Source organism: Meleagris gallopavo, chromosome 25 (genome assembly GCF_905368555.1).
Source record: "Meleagris gallopavo chromosome 25, MGAL_WU_HG_1.1, whole genome shotgun sequence".
Classification (NCBI taxonomy): Eukaryota; Metazoa; Chordata; class Aves; order Galliformes; family Phasianidae; genus Meleagris; species Meleagris gallopavo.
This window is the reverse complement of record NC_139428.1, coordinates 5,350,693-5,376,420: the sequence shown is the minus strand read 5'-3', so window position 1 is coordinate 5,376,420 and position 25,728 is coordinate 5,350,693. Positions and strand designations below refer to the sequence as shown.

At 63.8% G+C, this 25,728-nt stretch overlaps 2 protein-coding genes across 11 annotated transcripts in view; both read right to left on the bottom strand.

Moving 5' to 3' along the window:
• The window catches only part of MACF1 (microtubule actin crosslinking factor 1), a 113,489-nt gene extending 93,731 nt beyond the window's left edge, over positions 1 to 19,758 (bottom strand). For 8 of the 10 annotated variants that reach the window (XM_085208905.1, XM_085208906.1, XM_085208910.1 and 5 more), the window contains exon 1: positions 19,524 to 19,758. In XM_085208905.1, the coding sequence (XP_085065031.1) occupies positions 19,524 to 19,743 (220 nt within the window). In that variant the 5' untranslated portion in view covers positions 19,744 to 19,758. Of the gene's footprint in view, positions 1 to 9,605; positions 9,994 to 19,523 lie in introns of those variants that run through there. The other 2 variants (XM_085208902.1, XM_085208904.1) reach the window with 1 other exon arrangement.
• A 4,493-nt stretch (positions 19,759 to 24,251) lies between these two features.
• NDUFS5 (NADH:ubiquinone oxidoreductase subunit S5) lies at positions 24,252 to 25,171 on the bottom strand. The gene is made up of 2 exons (XM_085208586.1): positions 24,810 to 25,171; positions 24,252 to 24,558 (listed from the first exon to the last, which is right to left on the bottom strand). The coding sequence occupies exons 1-2, from the start codon at positions 25,023 to 25,025 to the stop codon at positions 24,454 to 24,456; spliced, it is 321 nt and encodes a 106-aa protein (XP_085064712.1). The 5' UTR covers positions 25,026 to 25,171; the 3' UTR covers positions 24,252 to 24,453.
• Positions 25,172 to 25,728: the final 557 nt, after the last annotated feature.

Below are 25,728 nucleotides of genomic sequence, written 5' to 3'. Positions count from 1 at the left end.
CCGCCGGACGGCCGCGGCCCGGGAGCAGCGCTGTGAGCGCGGGGCGGGGGGTGCGGGGCTGTGCGGGGCTGTGCGGGGCTGTGCGGGCTGGGCGCGGAGCTGAGCGGCAGCTCGGGGCACCCGGCCGCAGGAAATCCCCCAGCGTCAGGGGACGGCGAGCGGAGCCGGGTTTAGGCTTTGGGCGTTCCTGCTCCGCTTTACAGGAAGAGCGACAAAAGCTGCTTGGCATCTCCCTGCGCTCCCGGAGCCACTGCTCGATGCAGACGCAGCGGGGCAACAGGCGTGGAAGCGGGCGTACAGCACGGCAACGCTTCCTTTTCCTGAAGCCCACGGCTGTAGGAACTTGAATATGGCTGCAGGGCTTGAAGGAGGGCAACGCTCACAGGAGATACCCTCACAAGACAAAGGTTTCCCTTCACCTCCTAATGCTGAAGCCCAGCCCAAGCAGGTGACGATGCTCCGTTATCCTCGCAGCTGCCGCTGGGGCAACGGGTGGGTGATGCTCCACAGTTTGACGATGCCAATGAGCGGCCCCGCCCGGCACATCTCAGCCCCGCCCGGCACATCTCAGCCCCGCCCGGCACATCTCAGCCCCACCCGGCACATCTCAGCCCCACGGCACACAGCCGTTGTGCTGTGGTTTTGCTTCTCACTGGGGCTGCAGAGCCCCAAATCCTGAGGTGAGTCAGAGCCGTCAGCCCAGCCCTGCTGTGACCCCACGCACACGGGGTGTGAGCTGTGCCCCAACGCTCCGCAGCCCCCAGGAACCGACCCCTCCCCAGCACTTTGCTCTGCTCTTTGGGCACACGGAAAGTTATTCTGAATTCAAAGCGGGGTTTGCCCTCGCGGCGGCTTCCAAGAAGTGCTGAGATGAGAGCGGGAAGCCCCTGCACCCCACGGGCCGGAAAGCTGTGAAACCACAACCCAACAGCCATCAGCCTGGAGAGCACCACCAGCAAAACGTGATGGACCCAAAAACACGGTGAGGTTTTGCAAAACCGAGCACAGCGCAGCTCTCAAATGCCACGGAGAAATCTCAGCCACAGCCACACCGCGTTCCTGCAGTGCTGCAGGCCGGCAGGAAGAGAAGCAGGCAGGGGCTGAGCCCTGTGGCAACGTGTCTGGCGGAGCTGTGCCCCAGCCCAACTTAAAAATATTCCAGCACAGCTCCCATCTGGAGCAATCTGCTTTCTGTTAAGGCAGGGGAAACACAGCAGGAGTAGTGACTGCCCAACACCGCTCGCCCGGCCACCATAAATAGCAAAGGGGCACTGCACCCCACGGCAGGAGCTGCAGGAGCTGCTCTCCCCTTCCTGCTCGCCCTGCCCTGTGCCCCAGCAGAAGGCACTGAGCACTTCCAGCTGCTCTGTGCCCCCGAGGAGGGGATGCTGGATGAGCACTTTGTGTTAGGAAAACAGAGGTCTGGGGGTGACAGCATCACAACTATGGAAAAAACATCGCAGATAAGGGCCTGCAGGAAGCGCTTGGTGTCAGCAGCCATCAGGTGCCCTCCCAACAGAGGACTCAGAGCAGCCAACACCGCAGCTCAGCACTGCCCAGAGGCTGTGCTCAGAGTGGGCATCGCTGTGGGCCGACACGTCGGGGTCACCGCAGCCCTGCAGTTCAGCACTGCGCACTTCTTTCCACTCAATTTAACATCATTTCCCCCTTTGCTTTTAATGCTCCTTTTAATGGCACAAGCTGTTCCTCGAAGCTATTCCTTGCTGCTGCAGGAAACTGACAGCGGCTGTCACTCACTCGGTCAGAGCAGCAGACGGCTGCTGTGGGCTTTGGGGTGCCTCTGCGATGCTCCAGGGGCCAGGGAGCCCCCCCAGGCTCAGCCCCACACGATCAGGGCCCCAGCACAAGGCCACCCCCAGCCATGGAAACCGCCCCACACACAAACACCAGCAGCTAATTTTAGTTCCTTGCAAGGCGGCTTCTGCGGTTCTGACTGTCGCCTCGGCCCGAAAAGGAAATGGGTGGGGGGGGGAGCGTGCATCTCCCGGCCCACCAGGAATCCGGGGCAGGGGGGACCGGCCCCACTCCATGCCAGTGCCCCATTCTTTGGGGTGCCCTGCATGGCAGCTCACAGCCCCATGGAATGACCAGAGCTCCAGCATCCCACGGCCGCTGGCTCCTCACCAGCACTCCCATCCCAGACATCTGCAAAGCGTTGCCAAAAGGCTGAAAATAAGGCAACCCCCCCCACCCCAACGCCCACCCCACTCGAGGATAAAAAACGTCTTCCAGAGGGTCCCCTTGCAGGGATGGACTTGATGCTGAGCAGAGAGGGCACAAAGCCACGGCCCAGTCTGCGCAGCCAGAGCTGAGTCACAGCTGGTGGGGGCTGTGCATATGCTCGGGGCTGAGCCCCCCCGTGCTGTGCGCCTTCCCGGTGAGTAATGCTGCACAGCATGCAGCACTGCCGGCATCTCCTTATATGACTGAGGACGCTGCTGGCACAGCACCTCTGCATCCCGCAGCTCTCCAGCACCGCCCAGGGCCGTACCCCCAGCAATGGGACGAGTGATGCTGCGGGGACGTTCCTGCACCCCTGGGTACAGCGGACCCCCGAGAGGCACCCGAAGCCACACCGCCTTCAGCCGGGGCTCACGTCCTGCAGCGCGGCCCAGGCAGGCAGAGGTGGCAGCCAGGTGGCACTGTGGAAGCACTGAAGCACTCGGACCCGGGCACTGCTGGGGCTGCGGAGGGAGCAGAGCGGGCGCAAAAACTGCGGGCACCTGGGCAGCACCCACGGGGCGGGGTCCCAATGAGCCCCTCCTGCAGCCCCTGGGTTTCTGCACCCCAGCCGGCCAAGCCCATAGAAATGCCTCCATCTCTTGCAGCAGGTAGCACTGCATGGGACGGCGGCTATGAGAGCAGCAGGACTCCTCGTGCCTGCCAGGGCACAGACGTGGGACTGCAGTCTGTCTGCAGGGTTTCCTGCTGTGCTCACTTTTCCCTTTCGGATGTTTTATTTATTTATTTATTTATTTATTTATTTGCCGCCCTTCTGGGAGTCCTGAGGGCAAATCTCGGTCATTTACGGCAGCGGCCCAGAACTGCCAGGGAGTGAAGGATTTTTGGATCGAGGAGCCGAGCCCTGGGGCCGGGTCCCGCTCAGTGCGGCAACGAGGAGCGCGTGGCGGCAGCTCCCAGCGGTGAACCGAAGGAAGGAGGAGCCGCCGTGCCCGCGCCGTGACCCACAGCCCCGCATCGCATCTCCACACGCACACGAGGCACTCCGGAACATAATCTGCTCAGCTCCGCATGACTGCACCCCTCCAGCCCCGGCAGCACCGCGCGGCTCCGGAGCGGCTCAGCCGCGTTCCGGGGCTCCCGCAGGAGCTCGGCGCAGCCGGCCTCAAAACGGCCCTAAAGGCGGCCGCAGACAGACGCCGGGCCGCTGCAAGCACGGGCACGGCCCGGCGGGCGCAGGGCTCGCTCCACCCTGCCCTCGGCGCCGGAGCCACGGGAGAGGGAGCCCAGAACAAAGATGACGTTTCTTCTGATCTGGCTGCACACAACAAGGCGGGACGGGCAGCCGCGGCTCCCGGCTCCTCCCGGCGCTGCCTCCGCTTTGAACGTCGCACCGCTACAGGTGAATCAGCGGCTGCTGCCTGTGCGGGCACAGCCTGCGCTCGGAACGTGGAGCGCTTCCTTCTCGCTTCCGTCACCCTCGCCTGGCCCCGCGCCGTGCCAGAGGACGGGGCTGAGAAACGTCTCGGAGGGCGAGCGGGAATCCCCAGGAGCGGCACTGCCTGCAGCCGGCAGCCCCGTGAGCTCCGTGGGCGTCCCACCCCGCGGGGCCTCCGTGGGAGAGGAGACCGAAGGGAGATGTGGGAGGAAATCCTTTCCCCAGAGGGCGGTGGGGCGCTGGGCCGCCCCTCGGTGGCTGCGGATGGGCCCTGGGCAGCCCGTGCTGGGTGGGCGGCCCCTGGGTCAGAACCGGCTGATCCGTAAGTTCCCTTCCAACCCACCGTTCCGTGATGTGACTCCACGAGCTGTGTGTGCAGTACCAGAAGGCCTTCCTTGGCCCGGGGCTGCCCGGCACCAGGACATGACCGCGTCCTCCAACCCACAGCCGCGCGGACGGAGCACCAGGAGTCAATGTTTAACCATGGCACAGAGCCTCGTTCCACCAAAGGTCAGCTGGACGCGGCAAGGCACGACAGAGATAAGGGGGAAGCTTCCAGCCCCACCATCAGCAGCAAAATCTGAGCTCCAAGGAACTCGGAAAAGGAAGTGTTGATGATAAGAGTGAGATGTTCCCCTTTCCAGCAGACGTCTGGGCACCAAAGCCATAATCACAGCTTAAAAAAAGACTTCCCTTCCCAACATGGGCCTGCCGGGATGACAGCGCAGGGAGCCGGGCTGGGAGCACACAGGGAACGGCCACGGCAGCGCAGGGCAGTGATGGAAGCACAGCTGAAGCAAACGTCGCTCCTGCTGGCGTTCACTCTGCAAAGCAAACAGCAGAGCTGGACTGCCACCTGCTCACGGCTTAATCATTCCCCAGGAGCGCCATTAACCCTTGGGTTGGGGCCTCATGCCCAGGGCCCCACGGAGCTGAAATAACTCAGGAGTGGAATATTTTCCTCTGTACCCATGGTGAGCTGCGCCCAGCTTCCTGCAGCCCCTCAACCAGAGCAGGAACAGGAGCAGCCAGCACCACGCACGGCCTGGCCTCTCCTTTGCGGGTAGTTTTTGGTGTCCCAGATCCAGCAGCTTCCCACAAGGGCTGACAAGCTGCCAGCACCACGTCTCCTCAGCCCTGAGCACGGCACACCGCCCTCCAGGGGACCCCAAAACAATGCAGGAAACCCCCTCCACAGACAGGTGTGACAGAGCCCAGCAGGGACAACGCAGGCGGTGTGAGCTGGACGCACACAGAGCAGCACTCCGTGCACCCGGGTAGGGCGGCATCTCCTCCAGAACCAATCCGACTCAGCACAGCACAAAGCCAAGCACTGTGGCACAGGGGATGCTGGGGACGGCCAGTCCCAGCGCTCCTTCCTTCGCATTAACAACCTCCATCCACCCGCCTCCTGCCAGCACCCCGGCTGATTGCTGGGGCCGCTGGCTTTCTGCTGACGCAGAGCTTCAGGCATTATTTCATCGCTTCCCACTTCTGAGTGGCCTCCCCTGGTGTGTCATCGGGCGCTGGCAGCCGGCCGCGCCGTGTGCTCTCATTGCACAGCGCTCCGAATCCTGCGGGGACTCCGAGCACAGCCCCATCCAGGAGATGGGTTTGGTGCTGGGCGAGGTGTGAGGACGGGGACGGGGTGTGCAGAGGGAGAGGCGGCCTCCAGGAGCCATGCACAGCCGGCCCGGCCGCACGCCCACGGCACGCACGCGTTTGCCCGCCTTCCCAGAGGCCTGTGCCGACACGGCGAGGTGGCAGCGTTCCCAGCATGGGGGAGGACGAGGAAGCCGATGCCATCTCTGGGTCCCTCCCTTAGCCCTGCGGCCACGAGGACAGCACACCTCCGCGGAGCCGAGCCGCCGTCGGGTAAACAGCAGCTCCTCAATTCCCAGCACGCCCCGCTGTCACCTCGGCGTGAAAACAACCCCACGGTGCAGCTCCGAGCCGCCACTGCATGGCATCCTGCTCTGCTGTGCTGCAGGGCTGAGCCCCGCCATGGCAGGGCTGGAGCTGTGCCCGGGATGGACGGACAGACAGCCCCAGGAGGACGGACAAATGCCGACACGACGCAGGCGGCCCCAGCAGAGCTCGGGGCCGCTCAAGGCCAAGCTCTGCACTTCCCACAGCAGCTTAGGAAGCAGGAAAGCCGGCGGGGGGAGAGGCTGCCTGAAGCAAAACCCTTTTTTTGCCGGCCAACAAAAGGCCTGGTGTCTCTGCAAACAGCCTTGTTATTCTAACTCGAGCCGAAGGCCTCTTGGCAGCAGGGGAAATAGGAAAACGTCGGGCGAGTGGGATCTATCCACGCTTTGTCCGGGGCCTGCAGCCCAGCAATGTGTTTACACAGGGCACGGCCCACGCACGGCCCCTCTGGCCCCACAGCCCTCCAGTGACAGCCACGCGTCACAGCACAGAGAAGTGGGGAGCTGCAGGCAGGAGGGCCGGGGCACCACGTCACCCCAAAGCACCACGCCGCCCCGGGCACAGGGCCTGAAACTCAGGATATGGGACGTGCAGAGTCCCATCTGAAAATTGAGGTCAAAGAGAGCCCAGCGACGGATTCCCTCGCTTTCCCCTATAAATAGAGGGCAGGCAGACAACCTCCAGCCCTGATCTCATTAGATCTCCCAACTAAGCAGCGTGAAACCTGATTAGCAGCGAGGGGGTGGGTGGGCACACGGCGACGCCAGCACCCAGCACAGCGTGGCTGGGCAGCAGGACAGCCAGAGCTCCGTCCCACTGAGCACGGCCATAGCAGAGCTCTGCTGTCCCATGGATGCCGCAGGATGTTGTTGGAGCGGCTTCCCAGAGGAAGGCAAACAACCCGCAGTGCAGGCGGGCAGGATGGGGACGAGGTTGGGGCACATCCGCCCCGTGCGGCGCAGGGCACCCGGCTGGGGCTGCACGCAGAAATGGCCCCACTGCAGCTGTGCCAGATCCTCACCGGACCAGAGAGGAATTCAGGATTAGAGGAACAGCGGCGGGGGCCTGACACCTCTGTTCCCTGCAGACCTGCTCTCCCACGGAGAAATTTAATCCCCGTTAAAAAACACATGAAATAATGCAGTTGCTAACGTTTCTTGAGCGGCTCAGTTAAAGCACCGGCACAGCACCACAGACGGCTGCCAGGCCCCGTCGGCCCAGCCCAAGCCCGTGTGATGCTCTTAACAGGGCCCAGCGGACCCAGCACGCAGCCACTTGCAGCACACCGAGGTGCCGCAGGGAATCTGTTTGCTCCCAGGATGCCCTCAGCACCCCGGAGCCCAGCCCGCCCGGCCCCCACCCTGGGTGCAGATGGCGGCCCGGATCTCTTATCAGAGCCGGCCACCTTGAGCCCGGGGAAGCCGTCACATGATGGGACAAAAGCAAACGGCGACGGGGGGACAAGCTGCAGGCAGGGCTCACTCCATTTCCCACACCTCCCTTTGCGCCCAAGAAACACTCCTCTTTCGCAGCAGAAACCCACCGGGTCGGCCTGAGCACCACTTCCCAGGACAGCAGCACTGCCCGGCGCTGGCAAACACAGGGGCGGATGGATGGATGCAACCCTTCCAGCTGCTGCTGGAGACTCCCTTCCACACCCCAGTGCCCACCCGCCCTTCAACTTCGGGGTCTGAGCACAGCTGGGACGCATGGAGCGTGTCAGAACTGCAGCCATAGCAGCAGGCGACATCACACGGCCCAGGACATCACTGTGCAAGGGCAGCCAGCAATAACCTCTGGCAGTTCAGCTCGGCTGCAGCACTGCTATGCTGTGGGACCACAGTTCCCAGTGCCCGGTGTGCTGTGAGCGTGGGGTCGGGCACCGGCAGCAGCGACTGAAGGATGCAGGAGCACTTCTGCTCCCTCGCAGACCGCTATGAGCACCGAGAGCCCTGCAGACAGAGGCTGTGCACACGCCTGGGAGGCTGCAGGGACAAGCAGAGGTCCACGCGAGGATGCTTGCCACAGGGAAAATCTGAGCCCGGCTCCCTTGGGGAAAGCACGTGGCAATGACAAGGTCAGATGCAGTGGGAAGATTAGCCTGAGTGCACAGAGAAGGCCAAAAGGATGCTGGATTTTATCTGGTTTCCAAGTAGACAACAAACTTCTGAGAAAGTGAAACCGGCTGTCGTCACACCACCATGGATAAAATTAACCCAGCAATAAATTTGTAATCAAATGGGCTTCCTGAGCCGAGCCCAGGGCTCTCGTCACCTTGGGGCCACGACAGTCTGCTGCCCCAGGAAACCCGAGACAGGAAGCTTCCAGGGAGGGCTGGACGACCTACATTATCTCCTCTGCTCCCAAAACGACCAGCAGCTGGGGAGAACCCCATTGCCCTCCCATCCAGCACCTTAAACCCAGGGGAAGCAGAGCTGAGAGCAGCACCCCAAGGGCTAGGGTGGGGAGTCAGGTCCCCAGCACTCTGCAGGACAGCATCCTTTGTCCCCAGCACAAGGCTGGGAGCTGGCAGCACCATGCAGGCAGCCATCGGGGATGGGGGGGGGGTGGGGAAGGGGTGGGAGCCCGCTGGGACTTGGCACTGCTGCTGGCACCGCGCCGGGGGTCAGGGGACTGTACTTGCACACAGCCATTTACATATGAAACGGCCCCAGCTCCAATATCCGCCGCTGCCTCCACCTCCCTGGGGAGATGAATAGAGATGGGGGGAGATGGGAAAAGAAACCAAGCTGGCAATAAACCCTCACTTCCCAGCAGCTTTGTGCAGCCCCGCCGCTCTGCTCCAGGGGAACCTGGCCGGGGCTGAGAGAGCACACAGCTCCGGCGAACACCAAAGCATCGCCACAACGGGCACAACGCGGCCATCTCCCAGCCGCAGAGCCCGGCGCTACCAGCGGCAGACGGCTGCAACAAAGGCAGCGCCGCTTCCACGCTCGGATGGTGCGGAGGAGCCCGGGGGACGCCGGCAGCTCCCCGGCCCTGCACACAAAGGGGTCCCGCCCCGCTCCCGGCCTCTCCCGGCGGAGGGGCAGCTCCCGGCACACGCACAGCGGTGTCACGCTCCTCGCACGTTGATCCCCAGTGCCAGCTGCAGCAGCGCTGGAACCATTTATGATAGACACCGCAGCAGCATAAGAAAGTGAATTATATTACCCCCGGACACGGTAACTCATGGCAGCTGTCAGGCACGGATTAACCCCTTGCAGCAGCCCCGCTGGGCGGGGAGACGGGCAGCCGGCCGGGGAACAACTCCCTTGGCTCCCTGCTAAATTAAACATGGGATTGATTCACCTCCTCGTGCAGCAGGATCAGCTGGTGCAGCCCAGCCGTACCCGGGGAGGGCTGCAGAAGGGACGAGTCAATGCGGGGCCATTCAATGACAGGTGACGGCATCCCGGCTGCTTTCTCCTTTCCCCAACGCGGCGCCATTCGCTTGGCAGCGGATCCCAATACCTGCGTGCGGGTGTGTGAGGGGCTGGGAGCCCCCAGAGCAAAACAGGGGAATAGAAAACGAAAAAAAGGAAAAAAAAAAAAATAGAAAAAAAGCAAGGCACATCCCCATCCTTAGAGCCCGTAAAAAGGAGCCGATCACAGGGCAGAAAGGCAGCAGGGAAGGACTGCATCACCAGCACAGAGCGCGGTGCTCAGGGTGGAAGAGCTGCAGTGAGAGCAGAGCCACTGCGTGCCACCGCCCCACAGCGCAGACACTTTGCTTATTGTTATTTGCAAGCCAGCTTGCGTTTCCTCTGCTCCTCGCAGGGCTGGGTTACCCGGAGCCGCTCGCTTTGTGTCCAGATACGCCCCCAAATACCCAAAGAAAAGACAAAACAGGGAAGTGGAACGGAGCCACGGCAGCACGGCCTCTCCCAAGCACTCCCCCAGCAGAGCCAACCATCCTTCCACGTCCCGGGGGGCACCGTTTCCCTCCAGATCCCACCCCGTGGGCAGCTCCCCTGGGTCACAAGGGGACCCAGCTCAGCCCCACGCACCGCCCCACACCCCTGGATGGCCGTACCTCTCAGGGTGCCGATGCCGCCCAGGAACCTCCTGTATTCATTCGAGTCCATTGTGCTGCCGAGGGCCCCGCGGCTCAGCACGGGGCTGGCGGCGTCCCGCAGCGCAGGGCTCGCCCCACCACCGCTGCCCTTTGGCCACCGCAGCCCAGCCCAGCGCTTCCTGATCCGAGGGCTGCTCTGAGACCTGCCCTGGATGAGGCCACCCCTCCCTTCTTGCAAATAAGCCGCACGCCCGGCCCCCACCACCTGCCCCGGCCGGGGGTCGTGGGATCGGGTGTCCCGTAGGTATTTCAGGCTGGGAACGGGGAGGTGGGGCAAAACCCCAAAAGGCCGTGAGGACTGCAGGCAAGTCAGCGGGAGAGGGACTTGCATTCAGTGCATCATGACACTCGGGGTGCTGCAAGACCCCACAACACACCTCATGCTCTGCATGCACCACCTGGAGCTGCGTGCCACCCACATGGCCGCTGCAGAACCCAGAAGGAGAGCACTTGTTTTGTAGGATCTGTTGGCAGCGGGAACCGTCCCGGTGTGACGCAGGGGAAGGTGCCCACACACAGCGCCCGACCCACGGCGAGGGGCTGCACCGGGAGCAGCGCTGCGTCACCTGCCCAAGGAGTTGAGCAAGACCCACTGCACAGCCCTCCACAGAGATCCTATGGATCTGCACCCCTGGGTGCTCGCACCGCCCGCGGCCCCACACAGAACCCCGGCACGGCCCTACAGCGAGCAGCGCTGTGCGGATCCACACTGCCCACACACACCCAGAACCGGTTGGCCCAGCTGGGACCGCTGCAGGCAGACGCACGTCGGGTGTAGCACTTTCCTACCAGAACCCCAAAAGCCAGCTGGCGCTTCTGATCCCAACAGCTGCTGATCCACAAAACCAACAGCCAAAATTGCTCCCGAAACTCCAACGGGAAGCGCGGCCGGGCAGACGGAGAGTTTAGGTTACAGCACGGCCCTGCACAACCAGGGCACGGTGACACCGGGTTCGGGTGCTGCAGCCTGTTAGGATGAACCGACCCGCAGCCGTGGGGATGGAGCCCATTCATTAATTCTGCTGAGGGGAAGCAGAGCTGAGCGCTGATGAGCGGCCGCGTGGAACAGTGCGCAGACGGGCAGGAGCAAATCCAGCAGCACCGCAGCACAGCGCTGCACTGCGCAGACCCCGGGACCCCCGGCTGCCATTGGGCTGCATGACGAGCAGAATGAAGTTGCTGCAAGAAGCCGAGCTGTCACCACTATAAATAGCACAATGGAATTTTCCTCCGGAAAAAAATAGAAGGAAAAAAATCCCCAAAGAATCCCAAAAAGCTGCTTCTTGCTAACAATGGGGCTGTGAGAAGGGAAGTGGGAACATGGGGACAGAAAGCAGAGGCACAGCCACCAGCAGGGCCGTGCTGCCAGTGTGGGGACACCAAGCACTGAGCCACCGTCCCTCCATCAACGCTCTGCTCAGCAGTGGCCTCGCGCCACAGGGGAAACAAAGCCCAGAGATTGGGTGCAGAGCAGCTGCTGAGCATCCAACTGTATTCACTTCTCTCCCTTCCCGAGAAAGGGGAGAGGTGGGACGGCACCAGGCTGGTCACCCAACACAGCTCCAGCAAACCCCAAACCACGGGCACAGGACACGACGCAGCAGTTGCCGCAGTCGATGCTCCAGTTCCCACGGCTGCCTGCAGAGCTGTCACCTTCACTTTGTCGCTTTGTCCCTCTGGGCAGTAAAGGCAAGAAGTGCCACGGATGCAGTCAACCCCACCACCTGAACCCTGGCCCCACGGGGTGCTTCAGGGAGGAACAGAGCTCCCGTCCTCCTGCCCCGATGGGGTTAAGGCAGTGTGGGTCTGACGCCGGACCGCTCCCCAGCATCCCGGCTCCTCTCCCCTCGGGAACGCCAGGAATGCCCGGCCTGCAGAGCACCGCAGCTGGCCCGGAGCCGTGCGGCCACGGGGACAGGGCATGGAGGGAGCTCAAAGCCCCGGCCCGAGGAATCCCAACCTCCCCAGCACAACAACTGCCTCGCAGCCGGAATCAAAGGCATCCCGAGCAGCCGTGGGGTGAGATGTCTGCACGTGCAGCGCGTGGAGCTGCCTGCAAGGAGGGCGGTGCAGGGATGGCCACGTGTTCCCACGGCGGTGCCTGCAGGGTGCTGGCATCACGGCTCGGCCTGCACAAATGGGAGCTGCTCCTCCAGAGGACTCTCGTAGCAAAGCTGCCCAAGGTCAGCCCCGCACAGCAGCCACACGTCCGGCCTCCTGCAGGGAGGGCAGAAGCACTCCTGGAGCTGCAGTTTTCTGCTGGGACCTTTTGCCAGTTTCAGTGAAAGATAAACAAAAACAAACCAATAACAGAAGTTGCTCCTTTGGCTGACCTGGAGCATGGCACAGGGGTGGGATGCAGAGTGCTGGGAGTTTGCCCTCCTGCCCCCACAGACAAACAGGTCCGGGGTCCTTGCCCCAGGAAAGCAGAGCAGGGGATAAGCATAGGGAGGCTGCAGAGCTGTGCCAGCACTGCTTGGAAGCGCTCCATCAGCTGCCATCCTCCAGACCTGAGCTGAAGAGAGGAAAAACACAGCATGGGGAGAAGGAGGTATGCCCAGGGACATCAGTGGGACCATTACCATTGGCAGAGCACACAGTGCTCACTGCAGGGCAGCAAATGGGAAATGAGAAATGGGAAAGAGGCAGCCAGGCTTCATACAGGGGGAAACAACCCAAAGGCTCAAATCATCACAGAGCCCCAGCCAGCAGCCCAGATTCTACTCAACCAGATCACTGACAAACAGCAGAAATGATGGGGCAGATGGAACTCCTGGAGCTGCAGCACTGCGTCTGCAGGGACACAGCACACGTGAGCCCCCTGTCCCACACCACACAGCGTCACTGGGGCCGATTCCCTTTTGGCACCTCCCCGACAGCAGAGGGGTCCCAGCCCGTCCTCTGCCACAGATGCTGGGAACATCTCATAACACACCCGAGGTCTCACCTCACCCCACCCGCAGCCAGACACCAAATGCCTGCAGCACGCAGCCCCTTGCCCACGGGAAGCCCGTGCTGCAGATCCCTCACACCGCATGGGATCCACCCGCACACACAAAACCCCACAACCCGGCTTGGAACGACGCTTCCCCAGCTCAGTAACACAAACATCCTCTGTGCCTTTGGGAGCAAGCACAGCTCGGCGGGGTTCCCCCGACCCAGAGCCGCCTGCGTGTCCCTGAGCCCTGGCTGCATGCCCAGTCCCCCAGACAAGCGAGGGCAGAGCTGAGACATCAGTTCTGGGCTTTCAGCGAGGAAGGAAGGAAGGAGAGGGAGGAGCTGGGGGCAGCACCCAGCAGGGATGCTGTGAGCAGGGATGCTGCAAGGCTGGCTGCTGGGGACATGGGGCAAGGACACACAGCGCAGTGCTGGGCAAAGCACTGGGTGCCCGTGGGGACAGCAGAGAGCAGCACCCCGAGCAGCTCACAGAGCCAGGGCAGCTCCCGGCCACTCACCCACCAGCACCCAACACGGCTCCTCTGTGCCCGGAGCGCCTGGGCTCGGCAGCCCGGTGGGACGAGCTGCGCTGCGTTTCACGTGGAGCCCACAGGGCAGGTGGGCATGGCTGTGCCGGGTAGGGACGTGCAGTGCAGGTGATGGCTGCGATCAGCCCTGTCCTTATGGCCGCGCCGCTCCCTGTGCCGGGCGCGTCATCACCGCGCTGTCATCGCACCCACCGCCCCTCCTCGCCCCGCGGCACCGCTTGCCTCATCCTCCACTCCTCCATGGAAAACACAGCTGGGACTCAGCCCCGGCACGGAGCTCGGCTCGGCAAGATGAGCCCACAGCCCTGCGGTGCCACCCGGCTCTGCCACCGCTCCCCACTGAGCGGCAGTCGGTGCACACAGCTCCTTCCTGGAGATGCGATGGATTCAAGCTGACGTTGTCTGCTCAACCCCACACGACCAGAGCTGATTCGGTGCCGGAGGTCACAGACTGCACCCGGGGCACCCAGATCAGGGAGCTCCTGCAGGAACAGGAGAAATCATGAACCGCAGTCCCCGGCGGTCCAGGGTTTGTTTTAGGTGCCTATAAAGGGATTCATCACCCTTGGTATTCAAACAATGCCGTCAGAACACTTCCAGGAATCAGCAAGAAGAAAAAAAAAAAACCACCCTTTTATATGCTCCCCTCCGGGAGGTCGGAGCGCTCTCCTCCCACCGAACTGAACTCAGCGACACAAAGCCGGAGGGGCTGGCGGGCACCCAGCAGCTGGGCAGCAGCTCGGCGTCCCCCTGGGAGGGAAGGAGAGGGCACGGCGCTGTGCCACCTAAGGAAGGAACAAGGAGGCCCCGCCAGCGGCTCTCGGGCCGCCCCAACCCACTGCTGGAATGAGATCAAAGCTCTCCGGCTCCAGGTACCACCAGCACTGCGTCTGTGCCAGCGGTGACCGCAGCGCTGCCGCCCACAGCGCCCGGCGCTTTGCTCTCCGAAGCACGTCGGCATTTTCCTGGAAGATGGCACAGAGGAGCACCCACCACTCAGCACAGCGCCCGCAGCCAGGGCCCCATGCAGGTGGAGCAGCTCCAGAGGCCTCACCGCGTCCCACAGAGACGATGACGGCACCGCGAAGGCAGCAGAACGCCGGGCAGGCGAGGCAGGGCGCGTCCTGCCATGGGAGCGCAGCGGCTGCGGCTCCTGCTGTCCCACGGCAGCCACGAGCACAGCAGTGCTGCACAGCACACACCCGAGGCTCACAGGTCCCGCTGTGCCAGCAGCAGCCCACGCACCGCATCACCTCCCTGACCCCCAGCTCCCCCTGTACCGGAGGTGCCGGCACCTCACTCTGCCCCCCAAAAGCAGAGCCACTGGCCGGGGGCATCCATGCCATTCAAACCGTGCTGAGCCCTGTGCGGGGGGCAGCTCCTGAGAGGATGAGGAAGAAGCATTTCCTTCCACAGTGCTGCCCGGCCCTGCGGGCTGCACAGCCCTCATGCAGCTCACGCTCATCATCGCTGAGGAATGATGTTTATTATCTTTGCAGGATGGAATGGTAACGGCAGCTCAACGGCCACAGCTGCCATCCCCGTGCCTTCAAGGCCGCCCACCGGCCCAGCAGGGCACAGGTGAGACCCAGACACGCCGTGCAGCTGCCTTCCTCAGTGCAGAAAATCAGTGGGAAAAAGGAGCTCCAGCTATACAAGGAAGGCTCCAAGGAGCCCCACCAGATCTGTGCCCATGGTTCTTCTCCTCTGCACCGCACAAGGACTCCATCAGCCCAACATTATTCCTCCCCTAACAACAGGTCAGGCAGATGCGGTGACACCCACCCCCTGCTGCCCCAACCCCAATGCACCACGGAGAAGGGAGAGAAAGCAGGGAGGGTGAGGAGAGGGAGTGGGAAATGACTGGGAGACGGATGTGCTGACACTACAGCTCTGAAGTTCTACCCATGACCCCCCAAAACATGAGTTGTCTTGAAGGAATGATTTCACCAGGATTGATTAGTTAATGTTCAAGCACTCTAAGCACAGAAATGCAGCACCGTGTGCACCTGGGCAGACTGTGGTGTGAGGGTAAAGCATGGGGCAGGGACGTGCGATGGGAGCAGGGCCCAGCCCCCTGCTGGGTACTCACAGGCAGACCCCCTCCTCCCTGCTCAGAGCCCTCCACGTCCACTGCAGCAGCACATCCCAGGGGACAGAGCCATCCCCAAAGGCTCCACCACTGCTCCCAGTGCCATGTTGGGAGCACGTGGCTGCACGTCCCAGCATGTGCACGGCATCACCGCCCAGCAATGAGGCAACGGGGCCGGGACCGCACCGAGCCCCTGGGTGCGGCACCACTGGGGTGCAGCTGGGATGCTCAGCCACCGGCTTCCAGGTCCACAGAGGTCCCCGTGCCCCCAGGGGAGGCTGAAGGCCACCAACTCAATCTGTGTGCACACGCAGAGGGCTGCAATCGGTGCTGCACTTCACAGCCCCGCAGCCCACACATCCCCATTCCCACTCCCACCCAGGATCGGGGTGCAGCCGGACGGCTCAGCCCCACGCAGCGCCCACGGCTCCGAGCGGCGCAGTCCGGCAGCAGAGCCGCAGAACACCTACCTGCCAGCCCAGTCACGCTCAGCATTTCAGCTGCCTACACCGGGAGGCTGATAAAAGAAAGCAATCACGGGGATGTGCCATCTGCTTAACCCCTGCTCTGCAGCTCCAGAACAGATCCGCAGCCAGGAAGCAGACGCACCGCAGTGGGACCCATCGGTCCGGCTGCAGGCAGAGACCCCACTGCTCGTTTTAATCGTAAAGGCTATTTTTTAGTAAGCAGCTCCGTGCAGAAAGCTGCTCCCCACGTTTCTGGGAGCTCACATCACAGCTCCCGGCCTGGGCAGCACCAAGCGCCCACCTGCCCCTCTGCTGTCGGCCCGAGGCCCATTCCTGAAGGATGAGGTGAGAGGAGGGACGAGCCGGGAGAAAACCTGAGTCCCAGCAGGACAAGGAGAGCCCCGCAGTGGGGATGAGGCAGCATCCAGAAGCCCAACAACCTCACAGAATCACTCCTATACAGCACTCACAGCAACGGCGGGACGTCCTGGGAAAGGAGGGGAGCTGGGAAGGGAAAGAAGGCACAGGAAAGCCTCAGTCCCCGAGAAACACTCATTTCCCCTACGCTGAATACAACCCGTGACCAAACTCACCGCCGGCCCGGCAGCGCGGCCACCCCCAGCCGGGTATTTCCAGCCGGCCCGGCACGGCGCGGATGAGGGCAGGGGCAAACCGCGATTTCGTCTTCTTTCGGCACTGAGAAAAGCGATGCGGAGCGGAGGGGCAAAGAACGGCCGCGTCACGCAGCGCCGGCACCGAACAGAACCGCCCGCGAGCAGCGCACGTTGGGCACCGCGGGGTCACGTCGCCCTCCCGACCCCCGCGGCTCAGCAGAACGGATCCGGGCACAGAGAAACGGTAACGAGGCGGGTAACGCGCGGCCCCCGGGGATCGCCGCCCCCAGCAGAACCGCGCGCTCACCGCCCGCGCGACACGCGGCACACCGGGACGGCACACCGGGACGGCACACCGCCGCGCGGGGCCGCGGGAAGCCCACCCGGGGCGCGGAGCCGTTCGCTCGCCCCGACCGCAGAACCGGAGCACCGCGGCCCCGCAACCGGGAGCCAAGGACAGCCCGGAGCGGCGCCGGGCCCGGCGGGCCGCCCGCAGAGCGCCGTACCTTTATAGCGCTCCAGCACGTCCTCGTAGGCCTGCACGAACTCCTTCTCCTGACTGCGGTCGGCCGGGAGCAGCCCCGGCACGTACCCGGCCATGGCGGCCTTTGTGCCGGCGGCCTCTGAGCAGCGCCCGGCGCGGCGGTCAGCGCCGATCTGCGCGGCCCCGCTTCCGCCCCGCGCCGCCGCCCCGCGCCGCCGCCGGCCACGCCCACCCGCCTCGAGGCCACGCCCGCCCGCCTCGAGGCCACGCCTCCCTCGGACGACGCCCACCGATTGGCCCCGCCCGTCTCTGGCCCCGCCCCACCGACGGCGGAACCGGGAGCGCCGCGCCCTCTGGCGGTAGCGCTGGGTCGGCACCTCCCGGGGGCGGCGCTCGGCCCGGCGCGTCCCACCGCCACCCGCACGCCCGGAGCCCCGCTCGCAGCGCACCCCCTCGTCCCGCCGTGCACCCCCAGCACGGAGTCCCGGTGCTCCCCGCTGCCCCCAGCGCACCGGGGATGCCGCGCTCGTCCCCCCCGCCCCGGCTCCGCCCTCCCGATCCCGTCGGGCGATTCCCGGCGTTTGGGGCCGCCGCAGGACGCGGCTTTTTGGCCCCGGCCGCGCCGTTCCCATGGCAACCAGCGCTGAGCGAGCGGTAACCGTGGCGACGCACAATGCCCCTTCCGCGCCGCCCTGGCACCGCCGCAACTCCGCACCCATCGCCCGGCGGCACCGCATCCCCCGGGGACGGCCCCGCACCGGGCACGGCACTGCAGGGACGGCCCTGCGGCACTTCCCGCTCCCAGCCGCTCGTCTCCCCCTTCCCCCCTCCCCGTGCCCCGGAGCACGGAGCTCAGCGCGCAGCGGGGATCGCGGCCCCTCCCCGAGATCCCCAACGGCCGCCCCGCAGCGCCGCTGAGCGCTGCCGCTGTGCTCCCGAGGGACAAAGGAGCATCCCCGCAAACGCGTCCTGAGTGGGGACGAAGCGGTAAACACTGCAGCCAGCGCTGCCCGATATCGCCGCCCAGCATCGCCCAGCACCGCCCAGCACCGCTCCAGACCCACACAACAAACCCAAACCCTGACCGCGCTGCCCTGCAGGATGAGGGGTAAACGTGCTTGGGGTCCTTGAAGAGCGGCCCCCCCCCCGCAGCCGTCACCCCCAGGAAGACACGCGGACCGGCAGCCCCCGGCCCCATTGCCAGCTGCTCTGCCCTGCCAGGGGCTTCGCCACGTCCCCATTTCCTCGCTCCAGTGGCCATAGAGGGGACCGTGACCACCCGGCCCCGCATTGACAGCGCTGTCCCGGCGGTGCCACCGCACTCCCCCAGGGCACAGAGAGCGTGAGGGGGGCTCGGGGGGCTGAGAGCTGTCCACGACCCCCGGCACTGTGCCCGCAGTGTCCCCGCACTGCTCACAGAGCCCAGCGCTGCAGCAGCCGCTGCCCCCAATCCGGGCCCAGAGGGACGGATCCCCCCCCGGGTGTGGGGTGAGCGTTGTGTAATGCAAAGCTCCGAATCAACATTTCAGCTCCTTTGCAAACCGCTGACACCAAACTGTCTCCAACTCTTTCTTCCCAGCTCGGCGCTGTCTATTTGCACCACACGAGTTATTTTTAATGGGAACTCTGCATGAGATCGGATTTTGTGACATCCCTTCGCCTTTAATCATGGGTTGGATCAACCCAGCGCGACGATGGGTGCTCGGCATCCCCATCCCGGTGCTCGCAGCGGGGCTGTGCGGGTGGGACGGGACCGGGGCAGGACCGGGCGGCTGTTCGCTGCCCGCGGCGCTGGCGGTGGGGCAGGGCCGGGCCGCACCCTGCGCATTTGCCTCCCCCCGGTCCCAGACGGCGCTTTCAGAGCCTTCATTTGAATCAACTGGTTCTTCCTGCCCAGAGCACGTGAGAGCGCACACAGCCCCGTGTGCTGGTACTGGGGATGGGTATTGCGGTGCTGGCGAGGCAGGGCTGGTGGGGGCTGAGGGCTCGGTCCATCTCTTGTTTTCCCATGGGCAGACCAAAGTCAGGGTCTGAGGTTTCCCTGGGGCTCTTTGGAGGGGTCTGGAGGTGCCAACATCCCAGCATGGCAGCCAGCATCCTCCTCCTCCGCCCTGCAGCACGGGCTGCACCCTCAGAGCCCTCGGGGGAACTCGGTGTCCCTGTGCCACCAGCACAGTCAGGGCTCAGCGTGGCCCTTTGGTGTGGCACCGGCTGCCCCAGAAGCCCCGGCACACAGCCAAACCCGGGAGGAAACCCCAAGCCTCCCGGGGCGAATTCCTGCCTGAGTCTGGCCAGGGGCATTGCTCCAGCAAGGAGCCACTCAGCCCTTAATGAGGCCTCCTAACGTCACCCAATGAGTCCCAGAGGTGACCCATCGTCAGCTGAGAGCAAGACCTGAGCCGCAGCCGTGCCCAAAGCCACCACGGAGCCAAATCTCACTGCCACCAATGGCCACAGCCCCCTGCCCTCCCCCCCAGCTCACTTGTGAGCACCATTCCCAACCTCTGGGCACAAACACACCCAACACCCTTCCATCCACCCCAAGCCATGCCAACCAGCAGCCGATGGCAGCTGACGGCCTGGCCACATGGCAGCAGGGTCACCCTGGCCGCATTCTCCCCAGCGCCACAGAGCTCCAGACGTGGGCATCCCGTGCTGCGGCTCTATGGGGCACAGGACCGGCCGCTGCCGTCATCTCCACCGCTGGGAGACCCCACCCCGGGCGCTGCGTTACCTGCGACTCTGACGACAGCCCTCTCGGCCGGGTCCAGCACCGAGTCCTGGCTCTTCCGCTTCTTCTGCTCGTGCAGGGGCAGATTCCATGGCAGGGTGTCCCCGGGGGGGCACGGGGAGAGGCTGCCCGAGCGCTCGCTGCGGTACGACCGCTCGCTCCGGCACGACCGCTCGCTCCGGCACGACCGCTCGCTGAGGGTCTCCTCGTCGGAGGACGACATGGCCAGCAGGGCAGCAGCTGCGGGAGGAGCGAACACCGCGTGACAACGGGACAACGGCCGCTCCCTCCCACCGCGGGCGCCGGGGGACAGAGGAAGGACCGTCCCACCTCGGCCACGTCTCCCTCGTGCCGATGTCTGCACGTCCTCCCGCCGCTCCTGAGCGCTGCCTCAGTTTCCCCATCGCCGGGAAGCCGCTGCCCCGGGAATGGGGCCGGCAGCACAGCCACCCCTCCGCCCAAAACCCACAGTGGCATCCCCGGCACCGGCTCGGTGCCACAAACACAGCGCAGCCTCCGGGCTCCATTTCTTTGTGCTCGGCACAAGCAGAAGCCATCAGACCCGCGCTGCCCTTTGTACCTGTTTTTTTTTTTTTCCCCCTCCGAGTGGGAGCAGCCTTAAAAATCCCATTAATTGTGTCAGGAGAAAATGGTAGGGCTCCCTGCAGCGAGGAGGGGGAGAGCTGTGTGGCACACACACGCTGGGCAAATGAGCACCTTGCATGAAGCGTATTTAAAATAATTCCCATTGTATCGTCTGTCTCGGGCAGGGAAACGTGTGGGGCTCCCACAGCCGCTGTGCCACAGCCCTCCATCGCGCAGAGCCTTTCCTTATCCCCATCATTTCCTCAGCAAAACGCGAACAAAGAGACCCCCCCCCCCAAAAAAAAAAAAATGGAAAGAAAGGGAGAATGGCTTCCATGACTCATTCACCCCCACAGAAAAGCTGCGGAAAACGCACCCCGGCGTGCGGGCAGCCCCAGCGCGGGGCGGTGCGGGGCCGGGAGCGATCTGCGGGGGGCCGCAGGTGCGGGGGCAGCGCGTCCTCAACGCCGCCTTTCCGCGCTCCATCCCCGCTCGCCGCTGCCGCCCGACTCCGCTCCATCCCCACCCCGCAGCCTCTCCCGCCGCATCCCCGCTTCCCCGGCCCCGCTCACCCCCGGCTCGGTGCGGTGCGGCGCTGCGCGGCCCGGATCTGCGCGGGCAGAGCGCGGCGCTCCCGCTCCGCTCCCGGTGCGGCCGTTCCCGGCGCCGCCGTGCGCTCCCGGTACGGCCCCGCCGCGCTCTCCCCGCTCCGCCGCTCGGCGCCTCCCCCGGCCCGGCCCGGCCCTGCCCACCGGGGCGGCAACGGAGCGGCGGGGGGGTCCTGGTGCCCGTCCCTGCGCCAGCCCCGCCGGGCACCTCTACATCGGGCCGCCTCAGCAAGGCGGCTGCCCCGGGGTGCCCCCATCCCCAGGGTGCCCCAATCCCAGTGCCCCCCTCCCCCCCCCCCACGCACCCCCGTTCCCAGAGCCTCCGCAGGGCACCCAACAACCCCCCCGCTCCCATCCCGCCCCGCCTTCCCCCCCATCCCTGCCTCCCCCCACCGGCTAATTACAGCGCTCATCGATCAACCGCAGCGGTGCCGGGAGCACCGCGGGGCCACGAGCGGGGTGCAGGGGACGGGAGCTCTATGCCACGGCCCCGGGCCGGCACGGCTGCCCCCGGGGTGCTGCAGGCAGCCGGGACGCATCGTCCCCGTGCCCCGGGGTCTGGGCGCAGCCATCCGCTCGCGGCATTTCTCCCCAGTGGGTTCTCATATCTCATCTGAATCCGTCCCACGGTTATCTCCCGAGCACCTCGGGTGAGGAACAGGCGACGCCGAGCGCCCCGCAAGGAAGGGATGCTCCGGAAGCAGCCGCGAGAGCCGCGTGTTTCCCGGCAGCTCAGAGGCAGAGCAGGGAGGGGAGCGCAGGGGGACGCTCGGCTGAAACCCCCGGGGGGCGGATGCCCAAAGTGCGGCCCCAGCACGGCCGGGGACACTGAGCCCAATGGCAGCAGCAGCAGGGGAGGAAATCACGCGCAGGGCTGAGCGCCGTGGATCCCTGCGGGATGCGTCCCTTTGTCACTTCTGCTCTGTGCCACCCGCCGGGGTTCGGCCCCATCCCTTGTGGAGGCCTCAGAGCAATCGGGCACGTTTGCACCATATTAAATCCCAAATAAATTAAGAAAAGCGGCCAGGAAACACAGCCTGTTCCAACCTGCACACATTTCACACCCAAAATGCATTTCTAAGGTTCCCTCGCAGCGCACTGTTGCTGATCTGGATTATTTGTGCTGTGAATCTGGGTTAAGGCCACACGTTGTTTTGCTGCCTGGGATTGGGGAGTCGCTACTCCGGGCTGGGGGGCGGGGGCTGCAGAACCGACTGCACGCATCCTCCCGAGCCACCCCACCCCATTCCTGCAGCGTGGAATGGGTTCGTGGATGGACGCCCCACTGCTGTGCGTGATGCCGCTGGGCCTCAGCCACACGGCGCAGATGAGCTCTCGGCAGCTCAGCCCGGGGTCAGCCCCCCTCTCCCTCATCGGAGCCTCTGCCAAAGCCCGCAGCTCCAACTGCCTTTTCCCCGACTTTGTATCAATTATTCATCTCCCAAGAGCTTTGTTTCTCTCCTGCACAGAGCTGGAGGTGCACAGCACTCGGGGGGCTGCGGGGCCTCTCCTTCCTCCGCAGACCCCAACAGATGCCAGGTTGTGGGAAAGAGGACCTCAGCGGAGGAGAACTCCAGGAGTGCAGCGTGGGAGCAGCACGCAGGGCAGCTGGGAAGGCAACGAGAGGCTCCTGGAGTTGTGACTTCAGCCCCATCCCAGCCGCCCCGCCTCCATCCCCGCTCCTCTCCGGAGATGCATTTGTCTCTCCACGAACTCAACGTTTGTCATCAGCTCTTTGATAACCTTCCTTATCAGCCCAAGTTTCCCATTCAGCTTTTAACTACAATGAGTGTCTCAGCTGCTTTCCATCCCTGCTGCTGCACCGCTCGCCCTGGCCGCATTCACATCTATTGCAGAGCAATTAGATTTTGGATCGGTCTAAAGAGCCGCTTGGGAGGCAGAAGTGTTTGGATATATTTCAGCATTTCCTCTGACATCTGGACAGCTCAATTACATGAGTCACTCCCGACAGCAGCAACTCGCCAGGGTTCTGCTCTGCACTTTTTTTCTCTCCCTGGAAATGCAGCTCTCCCAGTTCGGGGCCACCCCTGCACTTCACAAAGCAGTGACCACAGGCCCCAAACTATTCCTATTTCTGCCCATTTCTTCACACCCTTTCCTCTTTCTGACGTTTTCCCTCATTTTTGCACCCAAAGCTTCCCCTCACCTTTTATACCTGGAACTCTTTCATCCAGTGGAACAGCAGCAATATTAGGTAAGATTTCCTCTATTGGAATTAATCACCACCAAACAGTTTTCATATCTGAAAGATCTGAAAGATCTCTGAGCGCTTTGGGGCTGTTACAGAAAGTCATGCAGCCGCCCCACCTCTGGCAGCTCGTGGGCACCACCAGACTGATTCAGAGCTCATGCAGACGGTGCCAGGAGTCCCCTCTCCAGAATCACACCTGGATCCATCCAGGGCTCAGCAATATGGCCATGGGTGGGAAATAGGAGGAAAATACTGAAATTGACGATAAATACATTTTTTGGAATAACCTGGAAGAGAAAAAACTCAAGGTGCAGCAGAGTGCACCAAACAGAAGCAGCAGCCTCCCAGCATGAAGGACTCAGCCTTGAGCTCCCAGCAGCCCCGTCCCCCACACACCCACTCACCTGGGCTGCAGCAGGGGGCCCAGCTGGGGCTGGGGGAAGGGAGCAGCCTCTGCGGGCTGGCACGGGTCCTACAAGGGACAAAATCCCCTGGGATGGCACTGCGGGCACTGGTGCCTCTCGGCAGAGCCCAGCCCTGCCTGCTGCAGCTGGAACCACGCTGCTGTCATCTGCCATCTCAGCGTGGGGATTTGTGAGGATCGGGAACCTCACATGCTCTACCTGGATCAAAGATTAAGCATTAAACCCACAATCACTGGTATTAAAACCTTGGATTAAAGCACAGACATTTCCCCTCTCAACTTCCAGGTACTCCACTGCTTTAATGCTGTTACAAAACTGTGCTGAATTTGGAGGGACTGGGGAGAAATCTTCCTTTTAAAAGGAAAAGCACATCGGTGTGGGCAGTCCCAGCTGCCAGAGCCCTGGGGCTGCTGCAGTCAGCGCATCAATAGATCGAGCTGACACACAGCATTACAGAGCAAAGCCTCTGCACAGAGGGAATCTCACACAGATCGAAGGGGTGGGAGAGAAACTGAGTCTGGATGCTGCTGCCCAAATCCTCATCAGAGAGCTGTTTTAACCAGATTTTCACCTCTCAGGCCAATACCACCACCTGGAAAGCGGCCCAGGCAGCCCAACAAACACCAACCACGTACCCTGCCTGTAAAACCACACTGGGCACGGGCTTTTCTTTAAGAAGTTCTCCAGGACACATTTGGATGAGATTTTGCTCCTTTAGGCCGCTCCCCCATTTCAGGGCTGGCTGCCCTGCCTGCAGGTGTGAGCATGAAGGAACCCACCATGGCCCCACAAGACAGGGGCACAACACCAGCAGCTCCTGGTCATCCCAGCACCAGGGCAGCTTTTCAAGGGGGTTTAGAAGTTCTCTTGGTTCAGAAAGGAAGACAAGTCAGAGCAGAACGCTGCTCCAAAGGAGACATTTACTAGCCAAAGCAATGATGCCCCACACTAGCACCGCACTCCTCTGCCCCGGGCTGTTGGAGAGCCCTCCCAGCACCAGGATGGCTGCAGCAAAGCCCCATCGTGCCCGGTGCTCTCCTTCAGATGGTTCGCTTCCATGGCTGCAGACGAGTGCTGTCGGGTCCCCTGCAGGTCCCCGTGCCTCAGGGCCGGCTGTCCTTCTCACCCTTGTGGTGCTCGGGCGGGGTGTACTTCCCCTCCTTGATCATCTTGTCCCTCTGCTCCAGGATCTTTTTCAACCGCAGAGCCTGGGGAAGCACACAGGGGATGACAGAGCCACAGAACCAGAGAACGGCAGAACGGTCGGGTCGGAAGGGACCTCAGAGATGCCGCGGGCTGCCCGCCCCCCCAGGGCCCACCGCGGCCTCGGGCGCCTCCGGGACGGCGCTCGGAATCGCAGCGGCGCCGTCGGGCCGCGCACGGAGGATCGCGGCGCCGCCCCGGGGCTCCGCACGCGCTTCCCGTGCCGCCGTGCCGCGCTCCCCCCCGCCGGGCTCACCAGCTTGGTGCGGTGCATGCACTCCATGAAGTCCTCGTACTCGGGCTGGCACTCGCGGCGGGCTCGGGTCTGGCCCAGGCCGTGCCCGCACTCCACCCACTCCCGCTCGAAGGCGTGGCACGCCCCGGCCACCCCGTACGGCTGCGTCGTGCTCTGCCGCAGCAGCCACCGGTCCATGTCGATGCCCAGCTGTCGCTGCAGGTCCCAGAACGGCATGGTGCTGTCGCGACGCTGACCCCGCTCCCGACGCTGACCCTACCGCGACACCGCCGTGGGCTCGAAACCGGCTCCGCTCCGCCCCTCGCCGACCGGCCCGCCGCCGTCCTTCACGGGGCTTTCGCGACGCTGCTCGCCGTCAAGCGCGGCCGCAACCGCGACACCCGCGCCGCGCTTGACGGCGGAACCAGAGAGACGGGCGGCGCGAGCGGCCCTCCCGGCTGCGGCGCCCTCTGCCGGTACGGAGGGAAAACAGTCCGCCGCGCCCCGGCGCCCCCTGCAGGCCTCCGCGGCACCCTCCGGGCGGCCGCGCCCCGTGTCCCCATTGTCCCGCAGTGTCTCCGGTGCTTCGAAGGTCTCGCAGGGTACCCCACTGCTCCCAGTATCCTCCAGTGTCCCCCAGTGTTCCCATTTTCCCCTAGCGTCTTCCAGTGCTCCCCGTGTCCCCAGCCCCTGGCTTTCAGGCTCTCACAGTGTTCCAATCTTTGGCTTTTATGGCCTCCCATCGCAGCGCTGGGACAATGTGGCACCACAAGCAGAAGTGCTCATTAGGGCAGGAGGGTTCATTAAGGCTCCCAGTGAGCCTCAGCCACCCCCTAGCAGCACCCACATCCCAGAACCCACATGCTGTCCTCACATCCCCCCATGCCCCAGGGCACCTCTAAGGCTGGGGACAACAGCTTTGGCATCTCTAATGAGCATG